We start from the raw sequence: 18,111 nt of genomic DNA on the forward strand, positions 1-18,111 counted from the left end.
CTTTAGCTATGTTGTACAGCAGCTTGACATGGCTGCAAGTAAAAAAAAAAAAGCTATGACAGGTCAACACTGGCCAAGCCGTAGCACTTTTATTTTCTTTGCTTTCACGCTGCTGTACAACGTGGTTAAAAACCTTGACTATGTCAATAGATCTCACATAGGCGAGATCTCGTGGCTTTGCCAAATTCTTGTTTGACTTGAGGTTGATAATAGTCTTTTGGGATTAGGGGAAATAGCTTTCAATGTGCCTTGAGCCTGGTAGATCTGTTGTAAGATTGAAGTCAGTCCATTATCGCACAAGTAAGGGTCATTTCCTTTAGATATTTAGATATTAGACAATGGCAATCCTATCATTGCTTACCAGTTTCTGCCAGACTGAACTGTGGCCTGATTAATAGTAGATCCCTAGTTAAACACTATCAAGAGGTGACAGCTATGTTGGAGTGCCTCGACCTAGACGTTTTGTTTTTAACCGAAACATGGACCAGCGCCGACTCTGTGGTAGAGATAGAATTCGCATGCCCAGAGTGATATAAAATGTTCCACAAACCCAGGCTGGTGGGGAAAGCCGGAGGGGGGGGGGTTCTAGGAATGATCTTTAAAGAAAAGTGGGATTTTACCCCTTCACACATCGATGATGTCGAGGGTATTGAACTTCTAGGCTTCTCACTACAGGAGGCAAGAGGGAAGTGTTGACAGGAATAGAATGTTACAGGCCCCCCGAAAAAAATACCCAATAACAAGCCCTAATCGACACCTTTGTCAATATGACTCTAACACAATCAAGGAGGATCATACTGGGCGATTTCAATCTCTGGGACAATGGGACCCTCGGCCCCCCCACTGAGCGATTTGGAACAAGCCTGCGAAAGTCTCAATCTGCACCAACTAGTACATCAGTCAACCCAACAAGGAGGGCACACCCTAGACCTCTTATTTGCAAATCAGAAAGAAATGGAAGTGACTGAAATGCTACCTCAATGCTGGACCGATCATTCTTTAATATATTTTAGGATCACGTTGCCCAGTCGGGCTAGTAACACAAATCAGTCAGTAACCTATCGGAAGGGAAGAAAATGAACTAAGTTACTAACAAACAGAAAATATCTGACATTTCCAGAACAGAATCTGTTTGTGTCCAGTAAATCAGTGGATGAAAATTACCAAATTTACTGTGACTACATAAAGGGTACTTTAGATCAGACCGCCCCGGCATTCACTCAAAATGGAAGCCAGGAATACAAAATGGCCTCCGGAATATAGTCAAGCTAATAAAGAAAGTTTGTGTAGCTGAAGCAAATGCTAACCAAATTGCTGTCAGATTACGACAGACGTCCCTTGTAGCATTTAGCTGAAGCTACCTCATATCTGAAGTAATCAGAGTGTTCATCATCAATATCAATTAGCATTATGTTTGCTATTTCGTTGCTGATCATTTGTTCATTTTTAGTAATAGCTCGTTTGGACGGAATGCAAGCAGTGATACATACGGAACATAGTGTAGGACCACATTGGATACATAGGCAAAGGAAAAAGAGTGTTCCAATACAAATACAAAGAATAGTCAATAACTTCCAACCCCAGGTACTAAGCAAAGTCCAGAACCAACTTGAAAATGTCCATGTACCATTTTCGGGGTGGATTTCAGCAGCAATCTTGTGTAATTTAGAAATAGCATCATATACAGAAGGCGAGTTGTCGGGGACATACACACAACAACTACTATTGATAATGCGACATGCACCCCCACGATCAGCTAAGACTACATCTAGAACCATCTGGTTCTGGAGCGTCACAATTCTAGCAATTTGAAGCTCCTCAGTTAAGTTCCCTAAAGCATAGGCAGTTTGATTAGCAACAGCTTCCACAACACGTTTTAGCCGTCTTATTTTTCGACTATTTAGGGCTGCTCCTACAAATGAAAATAGACCTAGATTGAAATCAACATATTGCTGCAGAGCAGTATCGGTCTGATCAATATCCTCAATATCTAATGTCCTTTTTACTCTATTCAATATAAAATCATGATATAGCACAAAATCATTATGGTACATTGGTGGGGAAATAAACACAGGAGGTAATACGAAAGATATGTAGCAAGTTCCTAACCACCCAATTGGAAGACGGTGGTAGCCCTTATTCCCACAAATAAAATAAGTGTTGCGTGATGCTACGAAAGCAATATTATTTGGTGTGTCGAATGCCAGAGTAGTAGTCCATTCGCTCTTTCCTACCGGGATGGTACCTTTATGTCTTACACAAAGATCAGCATTTGATTCAATAACTGTAATCACAAATAAACTAGACATATTCACAGTTCTTTGATTGGTAAAAATACGAAGTGAAGACACATTGTCCGGTCGATATTCTTCCCACTCAAGTTTAGTTCCTTCTGCTTGTGGGTAACCATCTTTATCATTATGACAAACTTTATTAAGTCGGAAAAGAAGTCCACCTTTTGTCGGCCATCTCAAAGTGAAGAGGAGAGTGTACCAGGCATTGCAGGAACCATTATGAGAAAATGGAAGAGGAATAAGTGGAGTTCCTCCTTTCTTTCGATGTCCAGGCAACATTCCACACACCCAACAGTTTGTAGTATTAGTCATGTTATGGGTGTGGTGTAGAATTTGGATGAAACTGTTATTCAAATACGTTTGTCTATGTCTTTCTTCACGATAAGGCAAAGTAAAATGAAAATGCTCAAATGGAACTGGAGTAGTAGGCAGCAAATATTCTCTCGCCGGGGCCATTCGCTCTGCAACCCAAGCTATTATCGCTGTCACCACTATTATAGCAACAAAAATCACAGCACCAAGAATTTTCCTGTGTCTCATCGTTTTAGATGCCATAGTTTCAAAAACAAAATAATCAAAATAAAACTAAAAAAAGAAATGAGTGCTGAGCCCCGAGGTAGCCGCTGGTTTCTTCTCCGAGGTTCAAGACGGGTGTCTCTACACTGGCAGAACTGATCCCCCCCCCACCCCCCCTTGATATTCTCGGCTTCCGTTTTCACAAACCTCAGGGCGGTAACTCAACCAGTCTCGCACAAAACAGCAGCTTTTCTCGATCTCTGATTATACTTCGCTGCACCAGAAACAGTATGGTCCGGGAAGGCTCTCTCAGATTCGTCGAGCGTAGTGGCTGGGCTCTTCTCTGCATCCAAGATATCCCGATAATCAGACAGCACAGCAGGGTTCACCAGGTCCGGAGAAACACGACGACAATGAGTAGAATGCACCCACCGCTTCTTGTTCATAATCCGGACTGAGGTTGGGGTAGCAATAACACTTGCTCAGGGCCACGCCATCTCGGCTCTAGGCTACTGGATCTCTCAAATGCTCGGACCATCACATAGTCCCCAGGTCGGAGATCATGAGCCTCTCCTGACGAATTATCCGGAAGCGCTTCTCGAACCTGTTGATGAATAGAAAGTAAATCATTTGTTAATCGTGCCAAATAATCGTTCATCATTACACAAGGCACATCATGTACTGGACGGGGCTTAGGAACTCCCCAAATGTTCATAGGCCTTCCAAACACCACTTCATAGGGTGTGAGGCCAGATCAGGAGTGTGGTACCGATCTAATAGATAGTAATGCTAAGGGCAAGGCATCCGGCCATTTCAAAGACGTGGATGCCACGATCTTTGCTAACTTCAGCTTCAAAGTAGCATTGTATCTCTCCACGAAACCTGCTGATTGCGGGTGAAACACAGCGTGGAATTTTTGCTTTATCCCCAATCCTTTCAGGACATACTCCACAATCTTCCCAACAAAATGGGGGCCGTTGTCGCTCCACAAAAATGTACGAACTCCATACCTTGGGAAATACTCTTTGAGTAACACCTTAGCTGTTGTCAGCGCTGTATTGTCCTTCGTGGGGTAGGCCTCTATCCATTTACTGAAGGCACACACCACCACTAAGACATACCTTAGGTTATTACAGCGCTCAAGCTGGATGTAGTCCATCTGCAATACTTCAAATGGTGCAGTCAGTGGGACGAACCCACCTTTAGGAGTATACGTCCCTTTGGCAGGATTGTACTGTAAGCATATCAAACCGGTTTGCACTACTCTCTTAGCCGTGCTGGCAATCTCAGGATGCTCCCAAACTCGTGTAAGCAATTTGGTAATTGCAAGAGCTCCAACATGTGCCAGCCCATGTGTCATTTGAACCATTGCTTGCAAATAAGCGGCAGGCAATTTCCATCTTTCCATATCTTTGCTACGCCAACAGCCCTCATCATCCAACACTCCCTCTGTTGCCCAACTTGCAAGTTCTGCTTCAGAAGCTGATTTCTGTATGTCTAATATTTCGTCTCTGGCGTCACCACATACATGGGAGAGACATTCTCTAACATTGCAGTCTCTCGCGCTGTACGATCTGCAAAGGCATTTCCTTGTCCTATTTTGTCTGTCACCTTTTTATGTGCACTGCATTTGACTAGCGCTACTTTCTTTGGACATAATAGTGCATTCAGGAGATCGTGTACTAACTCTCCATGCATAATCTGCACTCCATGCGAAGTCAGAAACCCTCGTTCCTTCCAGAGTAGGCCAAAATCGTGCGCTACTCCGAAAGCATAACGACTATCAGTGTAAATATTCACACATAATCCTGCACTTAGCTCACATGCTTTCGTTAGAGCGATCAGTTCAGCTGCTTGGGTCGATTTTTGTGGTATGCAAGCTGTCTCTACCACTGTCTTAAGTGTCGTGATTGCATAGGCTGCGGAAGTTGTACCATCTGGCAGCTTTAAACACGATCCATCAACCCACAGTTCCCCATCCACATCTGGAAGTGGCGTATCCTGGAAGTCGATGCGGCCCTTTGTTTGTTCTTCAGTCAGAAAAACGCAATCATGTTGTTCTTCCTCTTGGGACTCAGAAACAGAATATGGCAGTAAAGTAGCAGGGTTCAAAGTAGCACACCTCTTCAGTGTAATATGTGGCGCCAACAGCGTTAACTCGTATCCTGTCAAACGAGCACTGGTTAGGTGCTGTGTTTTCGTTTGGTTCAATAAAGCGTCTACCGCATGGGGCACCAACACCAACAATTTGTGCGACAAAACTATTTCCTCACTTTGTCGTATAGACACTGCTGTTGCTGCAACTGCTCGAAAGCACCCAGGTAATCCTCGTGATACAGGATCAAGTACTGCTGAGAAGTACGCACAAGGTCATTGCTTATCTCCGTGTGTCTGCACTAAAACTGATAATGCGCACCCATCCTTCTTGTGTACATATAATGTCAAAATCTTTGTGTAATCTGGTGTACCTAACACTGGTGCAGAGCAAAGGGCCTGTCTCAATTGTTCAAAAGCATTTTGACATTCATCTGTCCATTCAAGAGGAGTCGGTGTATTTTTGGATAACAATGCTAACAAAGGTTTTATAATGTGTGAAAATCCTAATATCCACTGCCTACAAAAGGACGTCAGACCTATGAAGGCACGAACATCTTTCTGAGTGCAGGGAACTGGTGTGTCTAAAATTACTTGAATTCGATCTGATGTCAATGCACGCCCCTCCTTAGACGGAAGATGACAGAGGTAGGTCACCTTCGGTCTACATTATTGTAATTTCTTTTTAGAAACTTTATGATTATTCTTGGCAAGGAAAGAGAGCAAGGAGAGAGTACTCTCCTCGCATTGTTCAGGCGTGTCTGCTGCTAACACAATATCATCAACATATTGAATAAGAGCCACCCCAGACAGTAGCTCAAAATAATCAAGCTGTCTTTTCAAAGCCTGACTGTAAATACTGGGACTTTCTGTGTAACCTTGAGGAACTCGACAAAATCTATATGATCTATTATTTAAAGTGAAGCCGAAAAGATACCGGCTGTCAGGATGAATAGGAATTGAAAATAAAGCATTCTTTAAATCGATTACAGAAAAGGTGGTAGCTGTAGGTTGGACCAAAGTAAGTAAAGTTGTAATATCAGACACTACAGGATATTGGGGCACTACTATCTTATTGACTTCCCTTAAATCAATAATAAAACGATAAATCCTGGTATCTGTATCTTTCTTTAAAATCGGAAGAATAGGGCTGCTGCAAACATTATAGGAAACTTCCTCCACCACTCCTGCAGCAATCAAGTCATTTACGATATGGGTCAAGGCAGCTTCACCTTCTCTAGATATTTTATACTGCGGTACACGGGGCAAAAGCACTCCCTCCTTGACAGTGATGTGTACGGGAGGGATGTTCATCTGTCCTACATCAGTATCAGAAGTGGCCCATAAAGTACTTGGAAGGGAGGCTAACGCATCAGCTTCCTGAAGGAGGCATGACCTCTCAACCTCTGGGTAATTCTCATTCAAACTAGCTCGCACCCCTTTGGGGGCGCAGCGTATAGTTGCTCGAAAATACTTGAGCATTTCAAGTCCCACAATATTATCTGGTGTATTCGGAGACAACAAAAATGGACATGGGGCAGTAAACTTATCAATGTGAAATGGAAGGGGCTGAGACAATGGGCTAAGGGAAGGTGTTCCATCGAACCCTATTGATGTAATCGTTTCGCCAGACAGGGGAGCCCTTGGAACCAATTGTTTGGACAGAGCGCTACGAGTAGTTCCTGTATCGACCAGAAACTGATCAGTGTGACCCAAAACATGCGCTGAAATATATGGACCCCTTTATCTACTGGTACCTCAACCGATTCCATACCCCATCCTACGCAATCCTATGCGTACGTATTATCCTGGAACTGAGAAGACTCACCCTCAGCTATCTGATACTGATTCCGTCGATCAAAAGTATTGTGGTCAGCCTGACCACGACCCCTACCTTCAAACCTACCACGATCATTCGCTCCACCCCTCGAACCTGAATAACTATTCCGAAACCTATTATTTCCTCGACCACGCTGAAGACGTTGCTCTCGGAGCACCGGACAATCTGCAAGCCAATGTCCGAACTGTTTACAGTATGCACACTGGTCTGCAGAGAGATCAGAGCGGGAAGAAGACGGGCCATAAGACCCACGTCTACCCCTATCATTTCCCCTCGGCTGCATAGCATAAACCTGAGCCAACATCACCTTCGTCTTCAAATCTTTGGCATTTTTATCACTACTTTCCTTAGCCTCCAATTCCTGTCGTTGATAATACTGAGCCATAGTTAAAAGGGAAGCGGGAGTTGCAGTGGTCCATGAACTTTCACTAGCCTTTAAACGCTTTGCAATCTCCGGTAAGAGATTAGCCACATACTTATCAACGAACAAATGCCTACCCGTGTCCTCTGTTAATAATTGACCACTGTAGTCATGAAACGCTTCCTCGAAGCGTGTAAAGAAATCAGAGACTGATTCATCTGGCTTCTGTTTACAAGAGCAAATGGGGGTGGGACGCACACTACTCACACACCGGCGGTGTTGCCCCTAAGGACTCTGGTCCATGTAGTAAAGTGTTCACGATGCATCATCTTTCGATCTTCTGCTATCTTCGCTGTCTTCGCCATCCCTGGACACATGTTTCGGGGTATTACCCCTCATCAGCAGGGATAGGCCGTGTACTGGGGTTGCCGATGGCTGCCAATATCTGCCAGGTATAGTACCACTCAGGCGCGTAGGTGCGGGATCCCAGGCTCGTCAGCCCGCTGCTCAAGGGAGCTTTAAAGTTACAAATGGGGGTGGGGTCGCACACTACTCACACACCGGCGGTGTCGCCCCTAAGGACTCTGGTCAATGTAGTAAAGTGTTCGCGATGCATCATCTTTCGATCTTCTGCTATCTTCGCTGTCTTCGCCATCCCTGGACACGTGTTTCGGGGTATTACCCCTCATCAGCAGGGATAGGCCGTGTACTGGGGTTGCCGATGGCTGCCAATATCTGCCAGGTATAGTACCACTCAGGCACGTAGGTGCGGGATCCCAGGCTCGTCAGCCCGCTGCTCAAGGGAGCTTTAAAGTTACAAATGGGGGTGGGGTCGCACACTACTCACACACCGGCGGTGTCGCCCCTAAGGACTCTGGTCAATGTAGTAAAGTGTTCGCGATGCATCATCTTTCGATCTTCTGCTATCTTCGCTGTCTTCGCCATCCCTGGATACGTGTTTCGGGGTATTACCCCTCATCAGCAGGGATAGGCCGTGTACTGGGGTTGCCGATGGCTGCCAATATCTGCCAGGTATAGTACCACTCAGGCGCGTAGGTGCGGGATCCCAGGCTCGTCAGCCCGCTGCTCAAGGGAGCTTTAAAGTTACATATGGGGGTGGGGTCGCACACTACTCACACACCGGCGGTGTCGCCCCTAAGGACTCTGGTCAATGTAGTAAAGTGTTTGCGATGCATCATCTTTCGATCTTCTGCTATCTTCGCTGTCTTCCCCATCCCTGGACACGTGTTTCGGGGTATTCCCCCTCATCAGCAGGGATAGGCCGTGTACTGGGGTTGCCGATGGCTGCCAATATCTGCCAGGTATAGTACCACTCAGGCGCGTAGGTGCGGGATCCCAGGCTCGTCAGCCCGCTGCTCAAGGGAGCTTTAAAGTTACAAATGGGGGTGGGGTCGCACACTACTCACACACCGGCGGTGTCGCCCCTAAGGACTCTCGTCAATGTAGTAAAGTGTTTGCGATGCATCATCTTTCGATCTTCTGCTATCTTCGCTGTCTTCGCCATCCCTGGACACGTGTTTCGGGGTATTACCCCTCATCAGCAGGGATAGGCCGTGTACTGGGGTTGCCGATGGCTGCCAATATCTGCCAGGTATAGTACCACTCAGGCGCGTAGGTGCGGGATCCCAGGCTCGTCAGCCCGCTGCTCAAGGGAGCTTTAAAGTTACAAATGGGGGTGGGGTCGCACACTACTCACACACCGGCGGTGTCGCCCCTAAGGACTCTGGTCAATGTAGTAAAGTGTTCGCGATGCATCATCTTTCGATCTTCTGCTATCTTCGCTGTCTTCGCCATCCCTGGACACGTGTTTCGGGGTATTACCCCTCATCAGCAGGGATAGGCCGTGTACTGCGGTTGCCGATGGCTGCCAATATCTGCCAGGTATAGTACCACTCAGGCGCGTAGGTGCGGGATCCCAGGCTCGTCAGCCCGCTGCTCAAGGGAGCTTTAAAGTTACAAATGGGGGTGGGGTCGCACACTACTCACACACCGGCGGTGTCGCCCCTAAGGACTCTGGTCAATGTAGTAAAGTGTTCGCGATGCATCATCTTTCGATCTTCTGCTATCTTCGCTGTCTTCGCCATCCCTGGACACGTGTTTCGGGGTATTACCCCTCATCAGCAGGGATAGGCCGTGTACTGGGGTTGCCGATGGCTGCCAATATCTGCCAGGTATAGTACCACTCGGGCGCGTAGGTGCGGGATCCCAGGCTCGTCAGCCCGCTGCTCAAGGGAGCTTTAAAGTTACAAATGGGGGTGGGGTCGCACACTACTCACACACCGGCGGTGTCGCCCCTAAGGACTCTGGTCAATGTAGTAAAGTGTTCGCGATGCATCATCTTTCGATCTTCTGCTATCTTCGCTGTCTTCGCCATCCCTGGATACGTGTTTCGGGGTATTACCCCTCATCAGCAGGGATAGGCCGTGTACTGGGGTTGCCGATGGCTGCCAATATCTGCCAGGTATAGTACCACAATACAATATTAGCCCAAAGAAAAGATCAATGTCAACTAATGTCATGACACATGAAGAAATAGCTCCGTCTACTCCCTCATAGAAAGCTGCCGGATTTTTACGCGGGTCAGGCAAAGCATTTTTAAGCGCCATAACATCCGCTCTATTCCAAGGAGTATAAACCCAATTATATATAAAATAGCCCTTCCAATCCGGAGACAACTTATTATCATCTGTACCTTGACCTTTGGGAGGGACATACAAAGGCGCAGCTTCTCCCATAGGCATAACGTGAACCGTATCACTCTTATCTGCTCCAAAGATAGGGCACTCCTTGACCTCAACCGTCGGATCAGACGTAGTCGAACCCGATGCCTTTTTCAACTCCCATAGTCGTAACGTCTCGTCCCGTAGCTGAACCAAACGCCGAAAGAAACCATCTGCGTCTGCGAGAACAAAAACACCTTTACGTAAATTTTCACAACCAACTGCTATATCTTTAGATTCCAACTCGGATGAATACTTTCTAAACCATTCAACAACTTCTTCCCCAAAATGTTCCAAAAAATACAATCGCTCTTTTTCAGACCACTTACGCATATGCTCGTCATTGTCTGAAACAGTAATAACATTAAGATTGAGTTTACGAGCTAGCCCACGTAATTCTGCAGATCGATCAGTAGAAATCCTACAACGAGTATCCTTTTTGTCATCCCGCTCCTCAGATGAATCAGGATCCGCATCTGGAGCCATAGGCATAATATATGGAGGCGGGCAACGATCTAACAATGAAAAATCATCAGAGTCATTATTAAGGACAGGATAAAGAGGCCGTCGAATAGGAAACTGACCATTAATTTGTAAATTACGTTCACGTATCTCCCTATCTTTCTCATCCTGCGATTCCTTATCTTGTAGCTGTAAAGCTTTAACATGGGCAGCCTTTCGCTGTTCCTTGTCCGCCAAGGCTTGTTCGCGCTTCATTCGCTCACGCACCGCTTTCTCCCACATACGCACACAATTGAACATATCCTGTCTAGACCTGCGCTGAAACAAACACTGCTCCACATACTGAACCTTTCGTAAATCAAACGACCCATGTAGTGGCCATTGCAATTCCCGATCGGCCTTTGTATATTTAGTCCATAATGTACTATACATATTAGGGGGAGGCCAAATTTTATGTACATTTCACGATTAGGTGTTCCCTCTGGGAGAGCCGGCTGTGATTCATTTAATCGATAACTGGTACCATTTCTAAGACAGCACATCCCTCGGAGTGTGCTAAAGACAGGCATGTCAAAAATATCCCGAAAACGTAATATTACACTAAGTGGCACTTAAAATGTTGTACACATGGTGTGCCGTTCAAACACATACAAAGTCAGAGAAATATCTCCACATTACCTGCCTATGTGAGGTGCACTCCACATATAGTACAAATCATAGATCCAAATGTTAGCTAACTCGAACAAATCCAAAAAGCCACAGTAAGTGTCAGTAGACTACCTTACCAATCCAAAGCTTACCAAATATTCCAAATGTCCAGGTTCCAACTGCCAAGTTCTCGAATCGGCCAAACGGTCACTGCACGGCAACCCAACAGTCAGGATCTCAGTCAAGGACCGGCGCCACCTGGAAGGTCAGATCGGAAGAAAAGGAAAAAACGCCGTGGGTGCCAAGACTCTGGTCACTCAGTGGCAGCGCGCGTCCAAGGCGGGTTTCCAATCCTTCTCCACGACCAATCCTTCGGGGATCCGAGTCGCCGATGAGTACCTGTTCGGGCGCCAATTTGTGGTATTGGGTTTCAACAGACCTACATACTCTGCACAAACTCTCAATACCTTAGAATAGAAGTTGGCACGGAAACTGAAAATGCAAAAGATAGGTTTATTAAGACCCCATGGGGTGGTGATACAATCCTACAGCACCCTTCGGCAATGCAAGGAGTATCACATCGAACACTGAGTACGTAGCTTCTTTTATACAGTTTACAGGAGTTTGAAAAGTAGGCGGTATACACTTTACACAATTTAGGTACATATATGAGCATGTTTGGAACACAGCCAACTGATGGGAGGAGTTTAGTACCACTGGTCAGTTTGGAGGACATTCTTAAGCAGTGACCCATCATTAACCTTAAGGGCCTAAATGCACATGCGCAGGCTTGACCATTGCTAAAAATAGCCTGTTGCTGGGCAGATCAAATGGTCATCGGGAGAGAGAAAGGACAAAAGGGCACGCTGACCACGAGGCAGCGCATTCACTCAAAATGGAAGCCAGGAATACAAAATGGCCTCCGGAATATAGTCAAGCTAATAAAGAAAATGTGTGTAGCTGAAGCAAATGCTAACCAAATCGCTGTCAGATTACGACAACAGGGCTCCGCAATCAGCCCAATTTTATTCAATATTTATCTGCGCCCTTTAATCCCAATTATTAAGTCCTTTGGCATCGGCCTAGTCAATTATGCAGACAATACGCAACTGGTGTTCTCCCTGGAAGGAAACTAGGCAGTATCCATTGAGAAATCTCAGGAGTGCATGCTCAAGACCTCCAGCTGGCTTAGGAAAAACTCCTTACAATTTAACGGAGAAAAAACTGAAATAGTATACTGCTCCGCGGCCAAAATCGCTCGGCCTTATCCTGCCGAATTTAGACTCACTCCTACGGATAAACCACTGACCTCAGCCAGAACAGTGTGTAACCTGGGGGTTTTAATGGATGACAACCTCCAACTGGAATCACAAGTCAATAAAACAGTCGGTACCTGCTTCTCCTTGCTAAGAGCACGGCGCCAGATCCTCCCGCTCCTGCCCGCCACTTCCAGATCCCTGGTGGTTAGGAGTCTAATACTGAGCAGTTTGGACTATTGTTACTCCTTTAATTTGGGAGCACCACAATCAGCACTACGGAAACTACAGAGGATCCAGTCTATAGCAGCTAAACTGGCGTTAAACAGGCAACGTAGGTCCTCAACATCTTTAGCTCTAATAGACCTTCACTGGCTGCCCATAAATTAGAGAATTCATTTTAAATCTCTCTATATGGTGTTCAAAGCAGTACATGGCCTAGGTCCAACATCCATGCAGGAGAAATTCACCTGGTACATTCCAGGGAGAAACTCATCAAGCGCAAATCTGGTAACCACCACTAGATTTAAGAAGACCGGGATAGGTGGTAGAGCCTTTGGGATAGCAGCCTCACGACTCTGGAATGCCCTTCCCCTGAACATTAGGCAAATCAAATCTCTGCTCCTATTTAGAAAGAGCCTAAAGACAAGACTCTTCCTTAAGAACTAGCAATCCAAGCATACCGCCTTCGTTAATAGGCTATCTTCAAGCACAATGTCATCTGGGCAAGTCACAGCACCAGGATACCCGTAGGGTGATAGTTCTGCGCTATATAAATTTAATAAATAAATAAATATCTCTCAGAGCTCTTAAGGGCTTTTACATGTTTGCAGCCAAAATGCCAAGATGTTTTTAGGCAAATTCCCACAGGTTTTCCGCTCCTCTTCTCTGCAGACTGAGCAGCTACCACATTTGCGTGCTCCACAACAGGGATAGACAAAAATTCAGACATCATTGCCTAAGCAGGAAAGTCCCACACTGGTTTCTGTCACTAGGAACATTTTCATTCTTGTTTTCGAAGCTGGATTTACACCTTATGTTGAGGGGTCATTGGGAGACACATTACTCCAGTAATAGTTATGGATATGGCAGTATGTAAACAGTGTTTTCTTCATTCTAAAAAAAATGAAAACTCTATCAAATGCACGCTAATTAGGAATGTGGGAGTCGTTCTGGTTTGGACTCTTAGTGCTCTATACTAAACGTTCTTACCTAACTTTCCTCTGATCGCTCTGTGGTTGAATACAGTCTTTGGTTTTAGTTCTACGATGCTGCCGAGGCTTCGGAATCCTATGGCGAAAAAAACTGGATATAGTGTGTATTGGGTGGTCAAACAAGGGCTTCGCGAAGATATAATGAGTGATTCATATTGCCCCGGTCTTTTATGTCCACAGTCCATGGGAAAAAATTATACAATGACGAGCTAAACCAATAGATGTCAGAATTAGCTGAGGTACAGCTTTTATAACGTTCACCTGGCAAAACTTCCATTACTATGTTATGGATGGCTTCACAAAGCATTAATACTCTATCTTAGGTTTTAAATTCTGAACTCCAATAAATAGCTTGAAGAACATAAAAGCATAGCTCGAATGTGCTCGATCACTACATGCAGAAGCTCCATGTTCTGACTTTCAGAGCTCTCCTACAGGTTCTTGTCCTAGAAATACCTTCATCCAGATTTACTCTTTAGATGCTGGACAGAGCCTATACACCGAAACACATGATATGCCTTTAAATATCCACGAAAGACAGAAATAGAACAAAGGAATACTAACAGAAAGAACGTAAAAAAGCAGCAGACAAGCTTCCAAGATAGGAATCTGTGGGAGGAGGGGCACAGGAGGTTAAGCTTCTACGCCTGGGTAAGGGGTCCGAGGGGGGAGGGTACAGGGGAGCTGTTAGGCATGGAATTGAGAGAGCTGCACAAACTAAGAAGTTCGACAAAAGCAGATGAAAAGGGGTACTTGGGGCCAAGCTACGCTGATAAGAAAACACACGAAGAACAACAGGAAATAGCTTGCTGCACCCAGTAGAAATGGGGGAGAAGTATGTGGCAAGTACACAAACAAATGAAAAGTAAGGGCGGGATGTAAGCCCCTTTTAAGACTTGTATTGATTACAATAGATTTCACAAGCACAGCGCAAGCGCTATGCAGGGGAAACCTAAAAACACGGTTGAATGTGCTGCTTGATCATCTGTTGTACAGCTAAGTGGCTGGTTTGATATTACTGCTAGTGCTGTGACACTTCCATGCATTGTCTAATGGTTCTTGCCATTATCTTCCCTTGACGTCCAGGCTTGTGGCAGACCTGAGGCCTGATTACTGGACTAGGCCTGAATGTTGTAGAATTATGCACAGTTGGCCAAGTATAGCACATTACCCTGTTTCCTCAACATGGCAATTGTCAAGTCACATTTCTAGACCTGAATCCACAGTATGTTATTTGCATATCAACCGAGGATATGATAGCTTCATTTCAATAACATATTTTCGAGGGTTAATGCATTAGGATGAATTTGGATAATGTGTACTGCTAATCCGAAAGCTCGGCTCCGCTGTGGCCAACCATTGTATCCAATCAAGTTTGTGCTTTGATGCTGAGCAGAGCCGCATTGGGGTGTGTGTTATGACATTGTGTAGTGTTTTTGTCTCTGTTGTCCCTAAATGAGAGCCTTGTTTTATGAACCTCATCAATGTCTCCTCACTGCAGATTAGCTAAGGAGGAGATGAATAAACAAGAGCTCCGACAGCGGGTGAGGTTGGCAGACAACGAAGTGATGGATGCATTTCGGAAAATCATGGCAGCCCGCCAAAAGAAACGGACGCCAACGAAGAAAGAGAAGGACCAAGCTTGGAAGACGTTGAAGGAGAGGGAGAGCGTCCTCAAACTGCTGGATGGATAGCAAGTTTTGTACAGGAGGAAAACACAGAACATCATTTGAGTTTCTGAACTGAACAGGACTTTCAGCAGTGCTAGTCAGGTCTAGCATTACATTATCGGACCCCCAAGAAACAGACATTCCCGCATACACCGTGAGCTGGCCATGCAGCTCCTTGGCCACTCGGAATGATCATCCAATGGATAAATCAAATCAAGGAATGAGGAAATGCTGTAGGAGATGAAGCGGCACTGATGTGGTATTTGGCTTCCACAACGCCCATGTGCCATGAGTCTAGCAGTAGTTCTTCCTAGCTCCCCCCCCATACCCCCATCCCCCTCCCAATGCCCCACCACTGCTCCTGTTGTATATTCACCGTAACATGAAGGCACTGAAACCTTTGTTTTTCTTCTTGTAGAAAGTCTCCCCTTGTCCCATGTGGTTTGTTATATTATTCTTATAAGCCATTTGTTTGCTTTCAGGATGGAGTTTGTGTTTATCTGTATGAGGATTGATCCGTGGCTTCGCGGAGCATCCCCGGAGGTTGTACAAGCTGCTGGCCCGCAGTAGTGCTAGTAATTGAGGCCTGCCATGAAAGATGTGGATGATGCAGGACCGGCTGCATGCGCCTGCTGATGTCATGGATGCACTGAGATCGGTTGCCACCATTTGGAAAACGTGTTTGGAAGTTGAGAGACTTTCGTGCTTTTCTAAACTCCTTTATACATATTTTTCCTTTAAACTGCTTGTGGAATTGTAAATATTTAGGGAAATTGTATAATTTGTGCATGATTGTTTTTTGTTTGTTTGCAAACAGCTCTTTAGTCAAGAAATGAATTTCTCTTCGCATTGATTAGCATACGCTTCTACCCAAGGAGCCGTGTGTTTGTGTCTTTTTAAGTGTGCTGCTGAGTGGCATTTGCAAGACAACTCCAACTAGAGTTAAAGATAAAGTTATTTTTAGCTTGTCCTCCGGTGAAGTAGCTTCATTTACTACTTAATTTTATTATAAATGTAATTTAGGCTTTGATGTGATACAGTAATTGTCACAATTAAAGTTTTGAAAAATGTTGGCTTCTCTAAATTGGAAGGATAGAGGAACTTGGCCTATCATTTCAACATAGCAGTTCTGGAATGTGTCTTGCTTTCAACTAGGAGAAACTAGGACCTCATTGGTTTCACTCTCGTGAGATATGGTATGTCTTTTCATTTTGAACAGTAGAAATCATCTGGTGGTGACTTTGATTGCAAGAACACGTTAACAGCTTTGGGTTTGTCAAGTGACCAGGATAGTTGTAAATGTTGTTTCTGCTTACAACGGCTTGCAAACATCACATTGTGCCTGCTGCTTTGTTGAGTTACAAGCTACAGCTGAGCTTCATTTTGTATTGCCTTGTTTGTATATGTGGTTCACAAACACTGGCTGTTCCTCCTATTCAAGCAGGCATATCTTGGCAAAGGATTTCAAGTTTGGAGTGTGCTTTCTTGCATAGACATAAGGCCTACTTTATATTATGTGTTGACTCAGGTGTAACATAATGGACATTGAAAGTATTTTTCTGACCATAACTATACCATCCAGTTAAAAGGGGCAAAGGGTATTTGGAAGTTGTACAATATTTGTCATCTTTCATTCAGCGGCTTTGTCTTAATGTTTCTCCCTGAGGGGTGTGCATTATAGATTGTACAATATTCTTCAGGTTACACAATCGTTAATGAAAACCTGAGATCGTTTTAAATAAATAAAAATAGGTGTGCACACATCCATTTTATCATTAAAACAATCTAATGTCAGAGCCTCAATGTGGTGTTATTGTATCACAACATGTTGTTAATCTGTGTAGAAGATTCTTACTTGAGTTGTACTGAAATGTTTTCCTTGCTGAAAGGTGACTCAGGGCTTTAGGCAGCAGGGCATTAAAATGAAACTCCACGAATGACACAATCTTTTCTGACTGGTCATACATGAGACAGCTACCATATACAGTGGTATTTGTCTTCCGACGGTCTTCCCATTTTGCTAAAAGAGCCTCGGTTGTGTACTGTCTTCTTTGTATTATTAAAATAAGTTTCTTATTTAATATAAATAACAATTGCCAAATTGCTAATGAACAATGTTTTTTTTTTATTATGGGTAAATTTTTCTAATTGTGAAATTAAAAAATGTGTAGTTGTGTTGATTGAGATACAACACTTTAGCTTACTTAGTCGTTTTCCTTTTCTATGTATGTGGTTTACGTCTTGGTCATCTCAAAGAAAACAATCCCAATGATCACCTCCTCACCCCTACCTCATTCTCTTTTTCAAAGTGAAATGGTCAAGAGTAATGACTTTCAGTCCTAGATAGCTCTGGTTTCATATGTATGTGCAACTGCTGCACAAATATCAAGGGTTTACAACCTTCCGTCACCAGAACTCAAACCCGGCCTCTAAAGTAAGCCAGCAGATAACCTGAATTCATCATCCTCTATCCGGAGAGGTTAATGTTGGTGAAGATGGTGCTGCAATGTTGAATTCCTATGGGATTGTATTTCATAAAAGGTTTGTGTAGTGATTTCATTTTTTGGTAAAAGGATACTAAACTTTGTCATAATAAAAATTGCCAAAAGTGGATTTTCTTGTATTACTTTTTCCTAGTTCCCCCCCAGGTTAGTGTATTTTGAACAATGAAAACCTAGCTGCGTGTCCTCTGTTAAAAAGAGAGCAGTGTAATGTCCAGTACATTAGAAAGTATGAAGCGGGTTGGAGTTCACCATCTCTTTTCATTTGCAACTAATGGGCACGATGCTATGTAGTGGTGAGATGTGCTGTGTTCTGTAGTAGGGGATCTCTGTGTATAGCCATAATCTAGTGAATAGTCCCGCCCATGTGCGTGGACCCCGGAGCAATCAAAAATAATCTCTTAAGGTGTCGAAAAATGCAGAACTGTACAGACACTTAAGAGCGAATTAAAGACAGATAATGCAGCCTATATCCACAGGCTACACTGTCCAGTACTTCAACTAGAAATTCCAC

At 44.5% G+C, this 18,111-nt stretch overlaps 1 protein-coding gene across 1 annotated transcript in view; it reads left to right on the forward strand.

Moving 5' to 3' along the window:
* TADA3 (transcriptional adaptor 3) overlaps window positions 1-17,707 on the forward strand; it is a 92,984-nt gene extending 75,277 nt beyond the window's left edge. Inside the window, exon 9 of the mRNA XM_078661849.1 lies at window positions 14,928-17,707. Within this exon, the coding sequence (XP_078517975.1) occupies window positions 14,928-15,120 (193 nt within the window). The 3' untranslated portion in view covers window positions 15,121-17,707. The remainder of the gene's footprint in view (window positions 1-14,927) is intronic.
* The last annotated feature ends 404 nt before the right edge of the window (window positions 17,708-18,111 follow it).

Source organism: Lissotriton helveticus, chromosome 9 (genome assembly GCF_964261635.1).
Source record: "Lissotriton helveticus chromosome 9, aLisHel1.1, whole genome shotgun sequence".
NCBI classification, from domain to species: domain Eukaryota; kingdom Metazoa; phylum Chordata; class Amphibia; order Caudata; family Salamandridae; genus Lissotriton; species Lissotriton helveticus.